Raw genomic sequence first — 19455 nt, 5'->3', positions numbered from 1 at the left:
GCTTTGACTGCAGACATGATGTAAGTTTGGATTTTCTATTTATTCAGGTTATTTTTATCTAATATTAAAATCTTTTTAAAGCTCTGAAATATTTAAGTGTGAGAAATATGCAAAGAAAAAAGAAAAAAGAAAGAAATCAGGAAGGGGAGAAGCAGTTTTCCCAGCACTGTTTTGCAGTGCAGTTCTTTCTTTTTGTTTCATAATGCTCCAAACTGTTGTGGTCCGTCCAGCACTCACATTCTTAAAGCAAAGTGATGCTGCAGGTAAAGGTATAAAGGCTTTTGCCTTGTTGTACTGAATGGTATGCTGCCTGGTGGTTCACGCAGCCATGGCTGTCTGTACACATTTGTTTATAGGGATTAGTGAAAGTGTGGCTGATACAAGAGGCTACACCCAGACTTGTGCTGGCTCTCCAAAATGAGAATACAACCACATTTTGCATAGCATCCCAACCTTTTAGATAAAGGTATTGAAGTAAATATTGTGACAGATAAAAAAAACACAAAAAAACACCTTGGGTTATGTTTTTTTCTTAATTTTTTTCTGTTATAAAGCTTGGGGTGGCAGATCATCTGAAATAAAACAATCACAGCCCCTGTGTGAATGGCAGATGAGTTGATTACAGGACTGCGGGGGGTATGTGTAAGATTCAAAGGGCAGAGCAGGGATGGGGAGGAGGAAATGGAAAGGCTAAAATGCGTCCTTTCCCAGTCAGAGTGAGGTGAGAGGCGGACATATGACTTTATGTGTTAAAATCTGCTTCTGGAAATAAAAAGTCACTTCTGAGTCACATCAAGTTTCAGATTTATGATCCATGTCCTCAACAATGGGGGTGTTATAACTCTGAAAAAGAGGTTGCATGAAGAGCCCCATTGTCCCAACTACACACACAAACACAAAGATCCACAGGAAAAGACGGTCGATAACCATCGCCACGTATTTCCAGTCTTCAATGATCTGCAGAGAGATAAAGACGTTGGATATTAACCACTTGTGTTCATGAGTCTGAACTAAAGTGAACTGAGATTCAGGTAACAAGTGATTATGATTAAACCTTACAAAAGAAAGAAGTACTTTCTTTTATATATATATAAGCATATAAATCATGATATATATCCGATTACTTCTTCAAAACACCTACCCCTTCATCATCATCCTCACTCTTCATCTTCTCCGCAATATAACGTACTCCATCCACTGCATCCTCCACGTCAATGTTGCTCTTGAGCGTCATCCTCTTCCTGAACTCTGTGTTCTCTGAGCAGTCACTGACCCTCCAGCCATAGCGCTTGGCTGACTCCTCATTGACAAAGAAGGATGAGGAGGAATCAGCCATTCCCACGGAGCTTCCACCTCCAACTTCTGTTCCACACTGCTTCCGGTCAGAGTACTTCTGCTTCTGGTGTTTTTTCCGGAACCGTTCACGGATGTTGGAACTTCCTGGTCTCCGCATGAAGAGGAAAGAGGGGAGCCGGTACAGAAAGACACGCTTGACCCAAGGAGGCATGGTGTGCGTACTGGGTGACCGATGGTGCACATTGAGCACGCAAACGCTGGTGACAATAGAGAAGGTGACCAGCACCATTGTAAACATTAGGTACTTCCCAATCAGAGGCACTGCTAGAGACGTAGGTGGCACAATCTTTGAGATAAGGAGTAAAAACACAGTAAGGGCCAGGAGGACTGAGATACAAAGAGTCATCTTCTCACCACAGTCTGATGGGAGGTAGAAGACAAGAATAGCCAGCGACGTGATCAGGATGCAGGGAATGATCAGGTTGATGGTGTAGAAGAGAGGTTTTCTCTTGATAATAAAATCATAAGTAATATCCAGGTATCTAATATCGTTAGGGTCTTCATTCTTGCGTCCAGGCAGTGAAACAATATCCCACTCGCCACTAGGCTTGAAGTCATCGCGTGAGGCGTAATCACTGAGGAGGATGAGATCGATCTCCGTGTGGTCGTAGGTCCAAGAGCGAAACTTGAGAGTGCAGTTCTGCTGGTCAAAGGGAAAATCACGGACTTCGATTTTACAGGCCGACTTGTAGATCGCTGGTGGGAGCCAGGCCACTTCACCATTATTGGAGACCAAAGCGTTGGAGTAGAAGGAGACTTCATATGTCCCATCAGCACTGAGGAAAAGGCAGGAGATGAGATAAAGTCAGTAAAGTCAAGCACTCACAAAAAGATTGCCCATATCACATCATTTAAACCAGTGCTTCTTATATTTGAAGGAGCCAGCTGAGGCGCTTCAAGCATACTCACAAAGATACGCCAACTGAAACAAGAGAACACTCAAGGACACTTGAGTGTTTTAATGCAAATCATTTTTGCTTAACTTTACAGGTAACTTGATTTCCTTAGACAGACAAAACTGTGAATAAAAACGAAAATATAATTCCTAAAATAAAGTCTCCGCTGTTTGCCCCTTTTCACCCAGAATAATGTGCTTTCTGTGGACATCTATGATTCGGACACAGAGTTAGGTTGGAAAGCTGACACGGTTTGAGTTGATAGAGCGTGCTCTGCTCTTTCAGTGAAGAAAAATAATCCTCTTGTGAGAGTTTGTACTTCTTAACAAACACACCTATGTACAGTATGTTCATTTTCTTATTTCCAAAATGCTTTCAGACAGTGATGTGGTTTTGGTGGTATGAGTTGCTGAAGCCACATTCAAACAAAATTACTTAATGAACTTAAATTAAAGTCAACAATAAGCGTTAATTACTGTGTAAATAAAATAATTGCTCCTATAATGATTGATAATCTGGTATCTGATCATTCTTCAATATCACTGATATACCCAACTCTGCCTTTTTACAACATTTGGCTGTTTCAGTCTGATAATGGCTATTGTCAGATTTTAATTAGCATTGTGCTTTGTTATACAGCTGCACACTTTTAGCTTCAGTTGATAAGAAACACTGTGCTGTCGGACACTTGTCAATATCCCATCACATTTATTAAAATAGTCTTTTAATAGCCTTTTATTCTCTGAATAAAGTCAAGAAATCCTGTTACAGACTTTTAGCGCGAGACAAACATGGATTTTATGTTAATTCATTCACCAAATGCTGAGTAAAAGATTGCCTGACTGCTACCATGAGGCTGCAGAGGTGACGCATGCAACAGTTTGAAGTCCAAAGGATGCATTTAGCATCTCAAGGGAAGAGCTTGGCCTGGGACACATGCTGGCATCAAGGCAACACCTGTCCCTCACAACTCAAATCTGCTGAGACTGACTTTTTTTCTTCATCTCATCAGGGCTGCAGGGGATGCATTATAAATAAGTGGCCTATCAATTATAAAGTGGGTCAGGAATACAACCATCCCACTTGCCTCTAATGCTTTGGGGCTGCTGTGTATATCCAGACTAATAAAAAATGCAGAGGTCCCACCTGCTTACTGTGACCTCAGGTCTCCCAAAGTTAGACCTCAACCTGAAGTTAGATAGATGACCTCTCACTGGTCTCTTAAGCTATTATGCTCTTCAGGTTGTCCTTCAGCTGATGAGCAATCTCCATTCATAAAATTTGAATGCCTGCAAGCATAAGGTCAAAACACAAGAACAGTTCAAACAACTGTAAGACTCTGTCAGACTCAAGCTTAGTGGTTACAGTAGCTGAGAGAACAATCACGCATGTTTTCTGAGGTTTCATTTCAAACTCAAGTTTCCCTTTTTATCCTGCGCACTTTGGGAACTTTTCTCCATGTTGGCCTAAAAGCCGAAGTTCAATCATAAAACACCATGATCCGATGAAAATCATGACTCAGAGTTCAAGAACAGTTGTTGGAGATTTTGTCATGACACAAGAGGTTGTTTTCATGTAAATTATTACATAAGTTAAGGGGAAACTTGGATAAATCTGGGAAGAGAATAAAAAACAGCTGCTTGTCCTTCATTAGCAACACTGAGATGCCCTAAAACAAGGTTTCCAAACCCTAAATGCTCAGTAGATAACTCAGTACCCTGCAGCTTCAGAGGTGCGTTTTAGGCATTACATTATGAGCACTGACAGACAACTTGAGTATCACTGACTGTCTCTTCATCACAGCACTTGTTAGTAGGTGGGATAGATTAGCGAGCAACATTGGTACAAGGAGATGAGGTACAAGGAGGAAAAATGGGCAAGTGTACGGATTTGAGTGAGTTTGATGTAGGTGACTGGGTCAAAGTATCGCCAAAGTGCCAGGTCTTGTGGGTTGTTCCCTGTTTGCTGTGGTCAATATCTATCAAAAGTGGTCTGATATCCATGATGAAGCAGAGACAAGGTAACAGCAGCTGAGGGTCACTGATGCACATGGACAGCTAAGGCTGGCCTGTGTGGTCCAATCCAACAGACGAGGTGCTGTAGCTCAAATAGTCAAAAAAAAAAGTTCATGCTGGTTCTGATAGAAAATTGTCAGAAACACAATTGATTGCTGTTTGTTGCGCATGTATCTTCACAGCCACAGACTAGTCAGGGTGTCCATGCTGAAAGTGACAACAATGGACACGTGAGTATCAGAACTAGACCATGGAGCAATGGAAGAAGGTGGCCTGGTCTTTCGTTTACATCCCGTGGATGGCCGGGTGCATGCAATGCTTTGGGCAATGTTCTGCTGGGAAACGTTGGGTCCTGCCATCCATGTGCATATTTGACACATACCACCTAGCTAAGCATTGTTGTAGACCATGTACACCCTTTCATGGAAATGCTTTTCCCTGATGTCTCTGGCCTCTTTCAGCAGCATAATGTGCCCTGCCTCAAAGCAAAAATGGTTCATAAATGAGCTTGAGGTGTTGACTTGGTCTAAATTGTCTAAGGAGCTTGGAAAGAAAAGCGTCTGGACTTCTTTAAGTTGCTTCAAGCAACTTAAAGAAGTCCAGACGCTTTTCTTTCCAAGCTCCTTAGACTACAATGACCTGGATGACTGAGAACCTTCACAGACTTGGTGTAAATTGTACAGATATCAATCCAATCAAGCAACTGGGAAATGTGCTCAACAACAAGGTCATGAATGCTCCAATCACAACTTACTGGACTTAAATATCACAGAGAGCTGGGGAACAGCTGCAATCACAGCATTGTAAGATGGTGAAAGATGTTCCCTTAGGCCTCCTCCTCGATTCAGAGATGGTCTTTCCCTTTTCATGCAAATCTTACTTTCGCCATCTTACAATGCTGATTGCGGCAATTCCCCAACTCTCTATGAATGGTACTTATGGTCTTTGATCAATGGGCTTTAATCAGTGGTTGTTGATCATTGGTCATGAGAATTTGCATATTAACAATCAAGGAACTGACCTACCAGCCCATTGTGCAAATGTACTATTTGTAAGGTTAGGGAAACCTGCAGTCGCCAGAGACAGAAGAAGTCACTTGATTGACTGACAAAACTTTTCTCCCACTGAAAACGCTATGTCCAGATGAACAGAATCAACCTTTTGGGATTTAGTTACCTGGATGACTGAGCATGCATCAAGACACTGCAGAAATGAGTTTATTAAATCCTGTGGCGCGAAAGCGGAGAACGCCTACAAAAAGATTTCTGATGCTGCAAACAAAAAAGAAATTCATCTTTCAAATGAAACATTATGGTCTAATGAATAAAACCATTAACAGGAAACAAAGCAGATTACCACTACTGTGGTTTTTCCTCATCGTAAGCCCACATCAACTGTGGGCTCAGTGTAATTATTCCTACAGCCTAAAGAGGCAGACACAGCTTTCACACTCATATTACCTTTCTGCAACAACTGTTCTTAAATTCAGAAATAAAATTACTTTTACTATTCAAAGAATTATATTCTCAAATTATTTCTCCTATGGGCAGGTAGAAAAAACAGTACCTATTTATGCATGCTTGTGCAAAACTGCTTGACTTTGCTTGACTGTGTCAAGCAAACAACATATCAGGAATTAACCTAAAGTGCAGGTTTCTGGAATGTGGCCCAGAGAGAAGCTGTACAGGCACAGGGAGCAAACTTAACACAGAAAAGCCAGATGAAAAAACCTCTGATCACCACACAAAACAAAATTCAGCAAAAACTCAAACTGCATTTGGCTATGATGCTTTTGTTCTGTGGTACAACAAAGGAAGGACTTTCCCACTGAATACATTTTAAACGGGGAAAATCAACAGTTAATGTTTTTCAAGAAACTAACAGATGGCGATGAGACCCATCTGCTGACCTATATGGGTGACAGACGACGTGACGTTCACAGGCCTTTGCGTCTGTCAGCCGACTCTCCAGTGAATAAGAGCAGTGCAGCTTATTTCTCCGAGTTCCTCTTTTTTTACAGTGCAGAAGTACTGATGTATTGATTTTTCCCTGCAGCCATTTTCCAGAGTTACAAGATAAATTCCAGATGTGCCAAGATATTCTCACCTCATCATTTTGTATACCTGTGCTCGCAGTACAAAACAATCAATAATGTACAAGGATATCCTGCTCTCCAATGTAAGTAAGTTGGAAAGTCTGGATTTCTGTCAACACAGTAGTTGCAGAATTGCGCAGGAATAAATCTGAAGCTTTTCTTTCCAATCATAAACGAACTGCAAATGTTTACAGGAAGTCTAAAAAACCTGAAAGGTAAACATTTAGTGTATAGTGTGAAGCAGTCTCTACTGCGTACTGCAAGGTTAGCCTCAAATGGAGCAGTGAATATTGATTAAAAAGTAATATTATTCAAGTGCACCAAAACTGGTGACCTTACGGATTAACACTTAAGAGATAAAAACAAATTGTTTTACTCTGTCTACAACAGGCCTGATTCTGCCATTGTAATTCATAATCTCCTTGTGTGAATGATTCATACGCTCTCTAACATTCAGTCTTCATTATTATCAGACTGTCTGCAGACGCTCCATACAATGCCATTAAAAATTTGTTGGTTCATTATTCACTATTTATTAACCTAAAAGAAGTGACAAGTGGGCTAAAAATGAGATAGGAGGATAGACTGAGTAAGAGGATAGAATTGGAAAGCTTTTAGGGAAATGGGGCTTTTGTAAATATTAAAGTGAAGTTACTCAAGCTTTCTGTCTGTTCCTACTTTCATCACTTAGTTTTACACACACACACATTTATTGCGTCTGTCACAAAGAGGACATACTTGTTGTAAAGGACAATGTCAGGCAACCAGATGTGCTGTGACGGGAGTCGGATTTTCTTGATTCCCTCGTACTCTTCAGGATCCCACATTAATCTGTAGTCATTCCAACCCTGGTGTAGAAAGGCACGTAAGGGCATGCATGAACATACAAGTAAACAATTAAAATCAAGAGCCACATACAGTTATGGTCACAAGTTAACAAATATTTATTATGGGCTTGAATGTTGTGGTAATTTGAGGCTTTTTTGGGTAGTCATCAACAAGCTTCTGGCATAATTCTGGCCACTATTTCTGTCAGAACTGATAGAGTGGATGGAAATTGTTTGGTTTCCTGACACGACTCCACTTTCAAGAGTAGTCCCCAGAGTTTCAGTACCTTAAAGGTAGACTGCTATATCCACTCCAAAACCAGCTGTGATGTGTGTTTGGGATTGTTTTCTTGTTAGAACACAGAGTTGTCTCCAAGTTTCAACCATCTAGCTGCTGATTTGAGGCGACGCTGAAGAATTTGGAGGTAGTCCTTCTTTATTATTGCATCCAGTTTGTGCAACAGTACCACTGGCAGCAAAACTGTCCCAGAGCATAATGCTACCACCACCATACTTGACAGCTGGTATATTGTTCTTAGGTATTAAAGCCTCACCTTTATTCCTCCAAACATAGTTCTTGTCAATGTGGCCAAAAAGCTCAATCTTTGTCTCATCTAACCATAGAATATTTCTCTAGAAGACATTTGGCCTGTCCTTGTGGGCAGCTGCAAATTTCTGTTGAATGTGAAAGTGTTCATTTTGGAGCCGAGGTTTCTTTGTTGATTATAATTTCAGTCCATGGTAACTTCAGTGTGAACAGTGATGCTGGTGTTCCAGCAACTTCCAGTTCATGGCAGGTTCGATCCTTTGTGATTCCTTGCTTGTTCCTAAACATGCTAACTAATTTCCTCTCATAGGGTGACTGTGTGGATTAGAGGAAATCCAAAAAAAATTCATACTTGTGCACCTAATTCTTGTTTTTTCTTAATCATTAAAGATGTATGTGACACTCTAGAAAACAGTTCAGTGAAGTCATTAAAAGCCCAAAATTACCATGGTACTCATGCCCATGATTTCTGACAAAAAGAGACATCTATCATTAACTACATGAATACATACAAATGCATTTAAAGAACATGTCACGGTCCGCAGGGCAGACCATGTGTGAATGAGTGAGGACCCAGGCATGAACACAGGCAAGGAGACAAAACTGAACTTTAAACGAAAGGCGAGCCTTTATTGAGGCTTATAGAAAGGCAAACCAAACAGCAGGGACAGTGGTTAACCTAAACTAAAACCTTAACTGGAGAAACTTTGGCTACGTTCACACTGCAGGCGAAAGCGCATCAAATCAGATTTTTTTGACCCTATGCGACCCATATCCGATCATGGTATGACAGTGTGAACGGCACAAATCCGATATTTTCAAATCCGATCTGGGTCACTTTTGTATGTGGTACTGAATCCGATACATATCCGATGTTTCAGAAAGCGACTGCTGTATGAATGGCCAAGTCGCATTAAATCCGTCTTTTACATCACTGACACAAGACAGACGCCAATTATCAGCGCCGGAGAAGCGCCCGATAAGACATCGCGAAAGCTTCTTGGCCATCCGGTGAAACTGCTGGGAAGACAACGTTGGAGAAACGTTAACATTTTATTTGTACTGCATAATCTGCAGATTCAGATAGAAATCTGCAACTATCCTTTGAAGCACCGCTCCTCTAAAACAGCAATAAGGATAATTATTAGGTTATCTACATTATTATGTAAATAACAAAATAACTTAAAGCAAAAATTGGGAAACGTGAAGTCCGAAGTCTTTATATTAAGGGCCATCAGTCAAACAATATTGTTTGCTCTGGGTCTAAACAGAGCGCGTTGTGTGTGACGTCTTCTTTTGCGCATGCGGGCCGCTTTGAGCGTTCACACTAGCATTAAGACTAGCATTAAGACCTGCAGTGTGAACGTAGCCTAAGGCTACGTTCACACTGCAGGTCTTAATGCTTAATGAACGTAGCCGAAAACTATGACTACGACAACTGTGACAACTATGAACAAGACCTGTGCTGGAACGTAAAGGAACTATGAAATATATACTAGAACAAGCAACATGACCATGACCATGACCTGCACAGAGTCTTGAAAAAACACTGGACATGACCTGAGGGAAGAAACACAGACAGGGGGGGGGGCAGCAACCATAGAACACAGAAACCGAAACCAAAAGACTAGAAAAGATAAAAAAATGACAAAATCAAAGTTCAACAATGATACAAAAACTCAAAACACTGGGTCACTGACCCAGGACCATGACAGTACATTTATAATTGTAGTGGTTCATGAACCGATAGACCCTAATGGTCAAATTTTTCAATTGGTCTGATCCTCGGAAACAAACAAACAAAAAATTATGAGCAAGGTGCTTTGACACTAACCTGGGTGAGCCAACAGTTGGTGGTCATGATCTGCTCTCTCTCATTCTGAAACACAGGCATGGGAAAATTCTGTAAGCAGTGGCTCCACTGACAACAACCAGGTTAACGTGTTCCCCAGTCATTTGACATTAGTAGGGTATGCCTCTTTGCTCACAGTATGTGAGGTTATGGGTTTGTTTGTGTGTTTTCTTACCACATTGATCAGCTGGGCTAGAGACACCTGGATGTAAATGGTGACCTGCTGGCTGGTGTTGATAGCTGGCCTGATGAGTTTGTTGTAGCGCTCTGGTGACAACAGGTGATTCACCAACCGTTCCTCTACCTCCGCACACAGGATAGCTGCACACACAAATACGCACGCAGGGGGAAAACAGTCAGAAGTACACTACAGAGGATATCACAACTCATTACAACCCAATATAACCTCCTATCAAAGGCATGTTAGAAAAGTGCTAAGCACTGACTTGACTATGATATGACAAGCAAGTGTGAGCACAGTCTAATACACCACTGGTTCCACTCTGTAAATGAAAAGCAAACAGTAACTGGACTGGTTCTTATTGAGTATTTTTCTACCTTTAATCTGAACTCTATACAGCATCGTTCCACATCTGTTCTTTCTGTCTAATATTCACACTCTAATAAAGCTTTAGGATCAACTTGGGGTTCAGTAACTTGCCCAAAGATACTTTGGCATGCAGACTGGCGTTGTGAATCTCTGGACTGTTTCCAGAACTATTGTATACAGTCTTCATCTGTTTTCTTAAAATAAATTAGCTCCAATTTTATAAAGTAAAAGATAAATTGCATTATTAAGAATGAACATATTCCATATTTCTTCCTCATACGTAATAGTAGCTACTCCAGTTTATTCTGTTTCACGGAGATAAATGTCCTCTGGCTATCATACAGTCAGAAAATGTCAAGAATAAGCCAGACTTATTCGTAATTTCATCATCTCAGTCGAGTGCTTGTTGTGATGATGCAGCCAGATCAAGCTTACAGTAAGCACATCTTTACTACCGTGCAGCTTAAGTTATTGGGTACAGTGAACTGGGGCCTTATGTAGACCTTGAATTTAACACAACCTTGAGCTAAAATTTACAGCAGAATAAGCTGTTGTTTGGTTGACCATCCATTAACTTCACTTTGAGTCTCCTGCAGTAAATACCTCCTTGTTTGCAGCCCTGCATTTTGGCTGGGTGACTATAAAATATATGTGTATGCAATTAAAGCATTTTAATGACCGCTAACACACTCACGATTCACATTTAATTTCAGTGGGACTTGAATGAGAAAACACAGATGCCCAAAACTCTAGCTGGTGAAGCGATGTTTAAATCTCGTGTTGTCAGGTTTCGCCAATTACGTGCTGCAGTGATGCAGCCCGCTGCATGCTCTCATGCGCTCGTGTGTATGTGTCATGAGTGGGAGTGTTACTGTCTCACAAACAGATCACATGTAATTGTATTCAGTCACAATTCAATACACAAACACAAAAACATAAACAAGTTTTGCACCTGCTCAAAGCACCTCATGCCCAGACATTTCATCATATAAACTACTGACTGTATATTCAATTTTAAGAGGAATAAATATTGGTGTTTTTTAAGGAATAAATACTAAATAAAGAAAATATTATGGATGACTTATCGCATATCTGTTCTGTTTTATGTTTAACTGCAATTTAAGAAGCCATTGTCTTTTGTGCTGCCACACAAACAAGTCTTGTCACATAAATTTCCATTTAAAAGCTTTCTATGCTGTCCTGTTTTGTCCTGAACGTGTTGTTTCCTGGTATGATTTGCCTTGTGTGTTTTTATGTTATTTGAGGTCTGGGAGGCTTTTGTGGCAGCATTTTTTTTCTGTGTGTGCCTCATAAATAAACTTGACATGACTGTTGGCTATGCGTATACAGTGTATACAGGAGAATGACGAGCAGGGGAAAAAGAAAAAAAGTGAATTGTATTAATGCTTTGCAAAGCAACATAAACTACCAGCTTCAAAAAAACAAGTTACATAGTACATGTTGAATCTTAACCTTTATCCTAAAAGCACAAACAAAACACTAGAGAACCAGAAAAGTAAATAACGGGGTTTGTGTCAGTGTCTTAATGAAGAGTAACGCTGCCAGTCCTCTATTATGCAGTGGTGTCTGTTTAGATGAGTCATCTTTGGCTTTGCCAGACACAAAGCAGGTAAACTGTGATCTGCCTTAGCCTGGCCAAAGCAAGTAACACGGAAGTTGCGAAGAAGCAAGTCAAAATATCATAGCAGTCTCCTATTATTTGCACCTGTGGTTAAAGTTTGAAAATCCTAGGTAATTTTCACCAAAACTGACCTCTGAACCAAGATTTTTATTAGATGTGCCTTGTTCTCTATGACAATACCCCATCAGCCTTTTACTGCTGAGGGGCAAAAACAAATTGCTGTTTGAAACACAGTATATTTAAACAACTTTAGCACTGAAATCTATTTTCTAACCATATTCTACCCCATAATGGCATTGTATGTCAACTTAGAAGAACACACCTGTTCAGGCACTTCACTTGTATAGCTTTGCAGCCATGCTCTCAACTGTCTTGTCAAGATATACTCAAGAAACCAATATGTTTTGAAACATGTCAGAATCAGACTGAAAATAAGAGGATCTGAGCTTTAAAGGCAGGTGACAGAAGAAGAGGTATATGCTACACTTGGTCACTTTACATTAACCTTCAGACAGGAGACAGGAGAAGTGTCCGGTGTCTGAGCAACTATGACAAGAAACCCCGAAGGTAAACCTCCTCAGAGACAAAAAGCTGCGTCTGTCAGGATTAGAGGGAGAGGAGACTCGTGCCAGGAGAAGAGGACAATAGAGACACGACAACATACAATGGAAACATCAGAGCGTGAGACAAAACAATTCCCAGATTAGTATAATCATCAGATAAAATTAAATAGGATCATGCTATATTATGGTGATGAGTAATAACAGGGATTTATGAGTTTCATTTTTAAAGGGATTAAAGCCTGACAACAATTCACTGTTTACATGCAATAAACAGCCGTATGAGGCCAACTTCTACTTCTAATTCAAATCAACTGGTTATCAGATTTTGGTGGCCTTCAGCTCTTCTGATTTCAGAGTTTTAAGGTATCAAGTACCAGAAAATCAGTCTGTTGTGACTGAGTTTTGGTTCCTGTTAATTTCATTGTTATTTTTATGTTAAAATATTAGTCCTGTGTCTTTTGCTGTTTTTAGTGTCTGGTTATTCCAATGTTGAGTGTTTTGGTTCAGATCTTGGTTTTTATTGGTTGTAGTAGTTTTAAATCCCTTAGTATTTCCCGTCTCTTGTCCACTCTCTCATGTCTTTCCATTAGCACCTACACACAGGGGTTTGTTATTCATGTCTGTGTTTAGTATTTTGTCTTTTGGTTACTTCCTGTTAGTTTTTGGCGCTACTTTCTGTTTTTAACCTCCTTTGTGGTGATCAGCCCCACAGTAAGAGGATAGTCTGACTGCTTTGAGCAGGCAAATAACACACGGCACATGACTTCACTGTACTCGAATGGCCTCCATGGATGTGGTGGAGCAGGAGATTCCCATCGTAGATGTCCAGCTGGAAAATCTGCTGAATCCATGTGATGCTCTCGTGTCAAAATGGGCCAAAATCTGTGAGGAATGTTTCCAGCACCTTGTTGAATCTATGCCACGAATAATTACAGCAGTTTTGAATGCAAAAAGAGTTACAGGAAGGTTTACCTAACAAAGTGACCAGTGAGTGTATAGTCCTGTCTTACTCTTGTTACAGTGTCTGTTTTTGCTGTCCTGCTTGGCTCCTGCATGTTTTCTTTGTTATGTTCTTTTGATTTTCATATTTATTGTTCTTTTTTTATTCGCTCAGTACTTTTGATCAATGACTCAACCTCAAATGTCATATATGTGAGTCCTCAGTCGCATACTCTTTACAGATCCATTTTATTTTATTTTTGTTTCTATTTGTTAATTATCACATTTGCTTTGCATGTGATTCTATTTATAGGACGCAACAAATAAAACATGTTTAAAAGCTTATCCCAGCACAGGAATAAAGTTCCAGTGAAAACAATTTTGTTGTCAGATGGGGCAATTCAAGTTAAGCACTGCCAATAAACCATTTCCCACAACTGTTTTAAGATTATAAAGACACAGTATTTTTTAGAGAAGTCTCTAAGCTCTCACAGTTACTTTGAAAATTAACATTTTATTGCTATCGTGACTAAAATCATTCTCATCGCCTTCGCTATTTGCTCTAAGTGTTTCAATCTTTCTGAAGCAGAGAACAATCAGTAAAAAAGTCATTTGGAGCAGGAGCAATAGACAAAATTCAAACACATCTATACACTATACAAAAAGAGCACTGTAGTAGAACAAAGTGAAATAACTAAACAGATGTGGTTTCTAATTTGAATGCACAGTTTTGTAGCTGTTTGACCCTAACGCGTTACTCCTTCTCTAGTGACTTCAGCTTGTGGCTGTTCCATGGCTGCACTCTGATTTCAGCCTGAGAGAAACAAGAAACGTCACATTGCCTTAAAAATGTAAAGGGAGGCAGTATAAAAATAAATCCAGCACAAAGCATGAACAAACTGGGAAAGACAATTTGCTTCATGTGTCTGAAAATGATGAAGAGATGCGATATAGATGGTGGGTTCGACGGTAATGGCTAAAATGGTAGATGATGCTAAAATAAGATGCGGATACGGCTTAAGTAGAGATGGAGCAGGAGGGAGTCTACCAACAGGTCTCATCACACATGTATGCACACACACTCCTGTCTGCCTCACTGCACTCTCCACACCTCAATAATTCATTACCGCTAAAATAAAAATGCCATCATCTTACTTGCGCGGAGACGCAGACACAATCAGAGATTATTCTCAAAGTCTTTCTCGCTCGCATAAAATCGACACCGTTTCCATCACAACATGGAAATAATTAAAAAACAAACAAAAACAAGCTTTCAGGCATGCCGCTGAGTTTGAGTGATGCAGATGGACAGAGAGGTTGTGTCATCAGTCAAGAGTGCAGAGAGGAGAGGAAAAAACAGTTCTACATCCTGTAGGTTTCTTTTCAGGTTAGTGAATTATTCAGCGTGTTACCATCTGCAGTGGCCTTTCAGAGGCCAAAACAATTTAGGATTCAGCTGTCTTTGGTTTTACTCAGGATGCTGTCCATATCAGTCATGTTATAAAATACAGGCCTGCGTGCATACACATCCACAGAGTCTCACATCCACGCATTTCATATTGTTCGTAGCAACTCTACTGCCTGAGAGATTTTTGTGTTTTTTGCGCCTCGTGGGATTTCTTTTACTTGTTTTGCCCCGAACTTTTCCTCATCCCAGACAGTCCTTCTGTCTGTGAGAATAAAACAAATTCTCTTATTACAATGATTTTCTTTTAATCTGTCGCAATCTCTCCCTCGTGTCTTCCTGTCCTGCTTTGCTCTTTTGTTCACAGCGTGACAGGAACATGTGCAGATTTAGGATATAAGAGAGACAGCAGATGCAGTAAAAGTGCCTTTCTTTTGCGCTCAGCTCGCTCAGTGTCACCTCTAAGTGGAAGCATTGCTTAGGTGTGCACCACCTGGTGCCGCTTTCATTTTTTCTTTTTGCTTTGCAAAGCACTTCGATACATCTTTTCATCGGCATGCATCTCTCCTTCAAAGAGCAGCATCCAAACAATCCTGCCAACGCAATGACTAATAGTTTACTATGAAGTGTTGACTCAGTGATGCTGGGCCCTGCTGGCGAGATATACATCTGCAGTTATGAGAAACCAGTTTTAAACTCATGAGAAACTACAAGCACAAACTAGGAGCTGCACAATTCTGCCCACTCACGTATAATGCATCACGCATGAGCTACAGAGAAGCAGAATCAGGGTATGGTGACACTGATGGTTTCGTGCAAAATGTTAAAGATCTTGCAAGCCTACAATGAGCAAAACATCTCATAGGGTAGCTGTAGCACACATTAGCACTGTGCATTTACTGCAAATGATCCTGAGAGCACAGAAGGCAGAGAAATGTGTGATGCAGCACTGAAAATATTAGATAAGTTGCAGTATAGGAAACAAACAAAGTGTGAAAATATAGAGTAAGGCAGAAAAGATGGTGTGCAGGAACAGAGACACAGAGTGAGAACGGTAGGGAAGCCAACACAAAGGAGCAAATGCATCCCAGCAGAGTGGCTGACTGGATTTCGTCTGTTTAGAGTTGGAGCCATGAGAATGTTTGGTTGAAGTGACAGATTCATACAGTGAATCACTGGCAGACAGAGCACAGGTGACACTGAATAAGTTACAGAGAACAAGCAAGTCTGAAACCATGAACTTCACTTTTGTACTTTTTTAAATAATATGAATGCACTTAGCTAATCCTGCTTAATTTCTTAGCTGTTTTACTGAATACTCAAAAAAATTAAAGTGACTTTCTTTTTGAACTTACAACATGTTTAATATTGAGATTTTTATTAATACAGCAACTGATGAAATACACCAGGAGGTAGAACAGGTCATCTACTAATTGCATGCTTGGTGTTTTGATCCCTGGTTTCCCCAGTCTGCATGTCAAGGTATCCTTGCATCCTTGTGCTCTCCAATGTCCCATCAGCGTATGAGTTTGTGTGATTGTCAGATAGAAAAAAGTGTTTGTATGAATGTGTGACTGAGGCATGTTGTATAAATCGCTTTGAGTGTTCAATCAGAGTAGAAAAGAATCAGCACATTTACCATATTCCCCCGTATGAATTCATATTATCTGCGCGTATACTTTTCTTCCAGTAAGAACACGCCCTATTCATGGCAGGGGGGGTAAATTAAACCCTCAATTACTGAATTTAATTCCACTGCAGTAGTTGTAACACTGTTTTTCTATCTCTCTGTCTATCTGAACTGGAGAAGCAAACACAATGGGTACTGGGGTTTGCCTGGTAGAGCTGCACATTGATCCAATTTCAGCACCACTGACAGCTCAATAATAGATTCCTCCTGCCTGATTTAGGACCTCATAAGTTACTTTACTTGTCTGTAGGTGGGGAGATCATCTGATAGGTGTGATGTAAGTTAAAGTAAGCAAACTCTCAATTGAAATGTCTGCTATTGTTATCAAAGTATCTTTTTCACTTACTGGCAATGAAGGCATTTCATGTAGGTTAAATAGCAATAATTGTATCTGCACTTACAACCACGCAGTCAGCTGTTTCGCGAGTTCTCTTCAAAGCACGGTGCCAATTTGTTATTTAAATTGCAGGCTATGAAGTCTTGAACCAAACTAAAATGAGTGAATGAATGCTCCTTACTCAGATTTCACACCCTTGCCCTTAAAATGCAAATGTAATTAAAACTCCGTGGGTTTTCTGCCTAAAGGACAAGCGTGTTAGTTAATTGAAGCGTGCTGAAAAATCACGTGCTAAAGGGTTTGACGCATGGAAATGCCGCTACTTATCCCCACTGGCCTGCTTTCCCGAGACCACCTCTGTCTGCAAGGTAAAAGTGTGGCTTAACCATGCAAGAAATTAAACCCCTTAAGAAAGCACTTATCAGACCTGTTATATTAACTGGCATGCATTTGTGTAAGAGAGGGTGTGCAATTTTGCAATGGCCAACCCAAGCCAGATTTTAATGCCCAATAAAGTAAAGTCTCCCGTCCCGTTCCGAGAGGATTGGAAAGGATTACTCACTTGTCACGGTGAAAATCAGGAGAGCCAGGGCTGCTTTCACCGGGGCTGCCATCTCTTCCTCCCCTCCAGTGCGGCACACACACGAAAACTTGCAGATGACGAGTATTTCCCGCGTTTTCCTCTTCTCTGCGCTCACTTTGCAGTAAGTAAAGTGTGAAACCGAGAAAAAAAAAGAAAAACAATGAACAGGGTGGATTACAACGGTTTCATTGCGAGCGGTGAGTGAGGGTTGGGGGACATTGAAAAGAATACCGATTGCTGTTAGAACCGAGAGATAAAGAGGCTGGATGCTTTCTGCCAGAGCGCACCGACTGTACCGCTGGTCCTAGAGCTGTGATTGCGCGCAGTGGAAACCGGCTGTAGAGATCAGAGCCCCCCTTACAAACAGCACTTTCTTTGGAAAAGTGAGTTGAGGAGCTAGCGGGAATACGTCAATCCCGTTATCGCCAAAGCAGCCATTCTTAAGATAAAAGATTTAAGTACCCCGGTGACCGCATCGCCCTGCCCGCCCCAGTGCGCTCACTGACCGGGCGTCAGTTTCGCTCTGCACCTCCTTGATCGACTCAGTTTAACATGTGTGACAACAAACAGGAAGCGATAACGGTTAGAAACCCCCCAGGGAAGATATTAAACACCCCGAACCAACCTTATTTCCTCCAGTTTATGGAGAATTCAAAGTGGAATTTTACTTTGTAAAGTTGTTGTAGAAAAAGTAGAGAAAAAATAAAGTCAATCTTTTAATTAATTAAATAATGATTAAATGTAGTTAATAACGCCGAAGCAGGTTCTTGGCAGTAAAACAGAAGTCTTGTTGCCCCTGTTAGCATGTATATATAAAATCCTGGAAGGCTGCCACTTGCAGTAATACAAAATGAGCATATAGGATATTCAGCTGTCTTTCTCCCACTGGGCGGTCAAAGGTCAGGGTCCACTAAAAGATAACTCAATAAAGGTTATCATGGAGAGATTCAGAAACCACACAGCTTTTGTCCAAATCCACATTTACTCTGAACACCAGTTTCACCAGTCAAATACAAAACAACTGGAACAACTTTCTCAAGTCCGACTCAGAGTTTCTGAGGGAGGCTGGAGCTTATCCCAGCTCTCAAAAGGTAAGATTGGGATTATAGATCATACCAGTCAACAAGGTCAACAAAGGGACAAACATAACACTGTCACATCCACACCTACAACCAGGTTTTAGAATCACCAATTAACCTAACATGCATTTCTTTGGATTGTGGAAGGAAGCTGGAGTCCCCAGAGAAATTGCACGGGGATCAATAAAATCCTTCATCACTGTCAGTCATCATCAAACCAGCTGTATGATTTCACCAAAACACAAAGATACAGAAATTTTAAAAAGGGAAAATCCCACTGACTTTATCAAATCTGTTTCCTCACAAAAATCTGAGAGGAGGAATTCAGATATATTTGATCTGTGGCTTAATAAGTCAACTATAGTTATCCTACAGTGGAACTGGCCTCAGCTGGTGGGTCTATGGGTCTGGTTTGTGTGTGTAATGAGAATGGAAAAGCTGCAGGCTTCTTGAGTCTGCACACATCAGTGAAGTATAACTACCCAGAACTCCCTTTGGTGATGTGAGAGGAGGAGAGGGCAGAAGGAAGACGTGGTCTTAAATTTGCTAGACAAAACGACTCCAGCTAATTACATGGACAGAGAGGAGGAGGAGGAGGAATAAGACAGGAAACAAAGAGGGGAAAATGAAAAAAGCTGATTGAAGATCATATATTCAATGTGAATTAAAGATCAGATTTTTTTCCCAAGAATTAGTGGAGGAGATGGATCACAGTTTCATGCCTTAAGCAAGACCTGGGGATTCTCCAACATCAGCGAAATTTTCAAAATAGTATATTTAAAGATCACTAATGTAATTCACACAGTAATGGTTTAAAAGATAGTATGAATTTTAAAAAAAAAACTCAAGATGTGCTATCAGCTCCTGACACGTTATGCGATCATTTGAGCATCAGACAAAGAATTTTCACACTTACTTCATACATGAATTAATTTAAAATAATTTTAGCTTCAATAGAGAGTGCACTGGCTTCTTTATTAGGTACAGTTGAACTGCAACTTTTAGTTTAGGCATGTTGTTGTTGCCAGAGGAGCTGGTCTGAGCATTACAGAAACTGATTATCTACTTGGATTTTTTTA

At 40.5% G+C, this 19455-nt stretch overlaps 1 protein-coding gene across 2 annotated transcripts; it reads right to left on the bottom strand.

The window, feature by feature from the left end:
- Nucleotides 1–524: 524 nt before the first annotated feature.
- LOC113006639 (neuronal acetylcholine receptor subunit beta-2-like) lies at nucleotides 525–17793 on the bottom strand. Of its 2 annotated transcripts, XM_026142718.2 has the most exons (7): nucleotides 17529–17793; nucleotides 17277–17411; nucleotides 9764–9909; nucleotides 9571–9615; nucleotides 7101–7210; nucleotides 1142–2132; nucleotides 525–957 (listed from the first exon to the last, which is right to left on the bottom strand). In XM_026142718.2, the coding sequence occupies exons 2-7, from the start codon at nucleotides 17326–17328 to the stop codon at nucleotides 793–795; spliced, it is 1509 nt and encodes a 502-aa protein (XP_025998503.1). In that variant the 5' UTR covers nucleotides 17329–17411; nucleotides 17529–17793; the 3' UTR covers nucleotides 525–792. The 2 variants fall into 2 exon arrangements, with proteins under 2 accessions (XP_025998503.1, XP_080163782.1); XM_080307656.1 differs by having other exon boundaries at nucleotides 532–957; nucleotides 17277–17593.
- Nucleotides 17794–19455: the final 1662 nt, after the last annotated feature.

Source organism: Astatotilapia calliptera, chromosome 2, assembly GCF_964374335.1.
Source record: "Astatotilapia calliptera chromosome 2, fAstCal68.1, whole genome shotgun sequence".
Taxonomy (NCBI): Eukaryota; Metazoa; Chordata; class Actinopteri; order Cichliformes; family Cichlidae; genus Astatotilapia; species Astatotilapia calliptera.
The sequence above is the reverse complement of the archived record's forward strand: the minus strand, read 5'-3'. Positions and strand labels throughout refer to the sequence as shown.

Bases quoted from the DNA above. Each gene is read 5' to 3' on its own strand.
- LOC113006639 (XM_026142718.2), bottom strand. From the start codon at position 17,328: ATGGCAGCCCCGGTGAAAGCAGCCCTGGCTCTCCTGATTTTCACCGTG. The intron at 9,616-9,763 runs GTAAGAAAACAC...CCTGTGTTTCAG, and splicing joins TAGCCCAGCTGATCAATGTG to AATGAGAGAGAGCAGATCAT. The intron at 2,133-7,100 runs GTATGTCCTCTT...CCTTTTCCTCAG, and splicing joins GACATTGTCCTTTACAACAA to TGCTGATGGGACATATGAAG.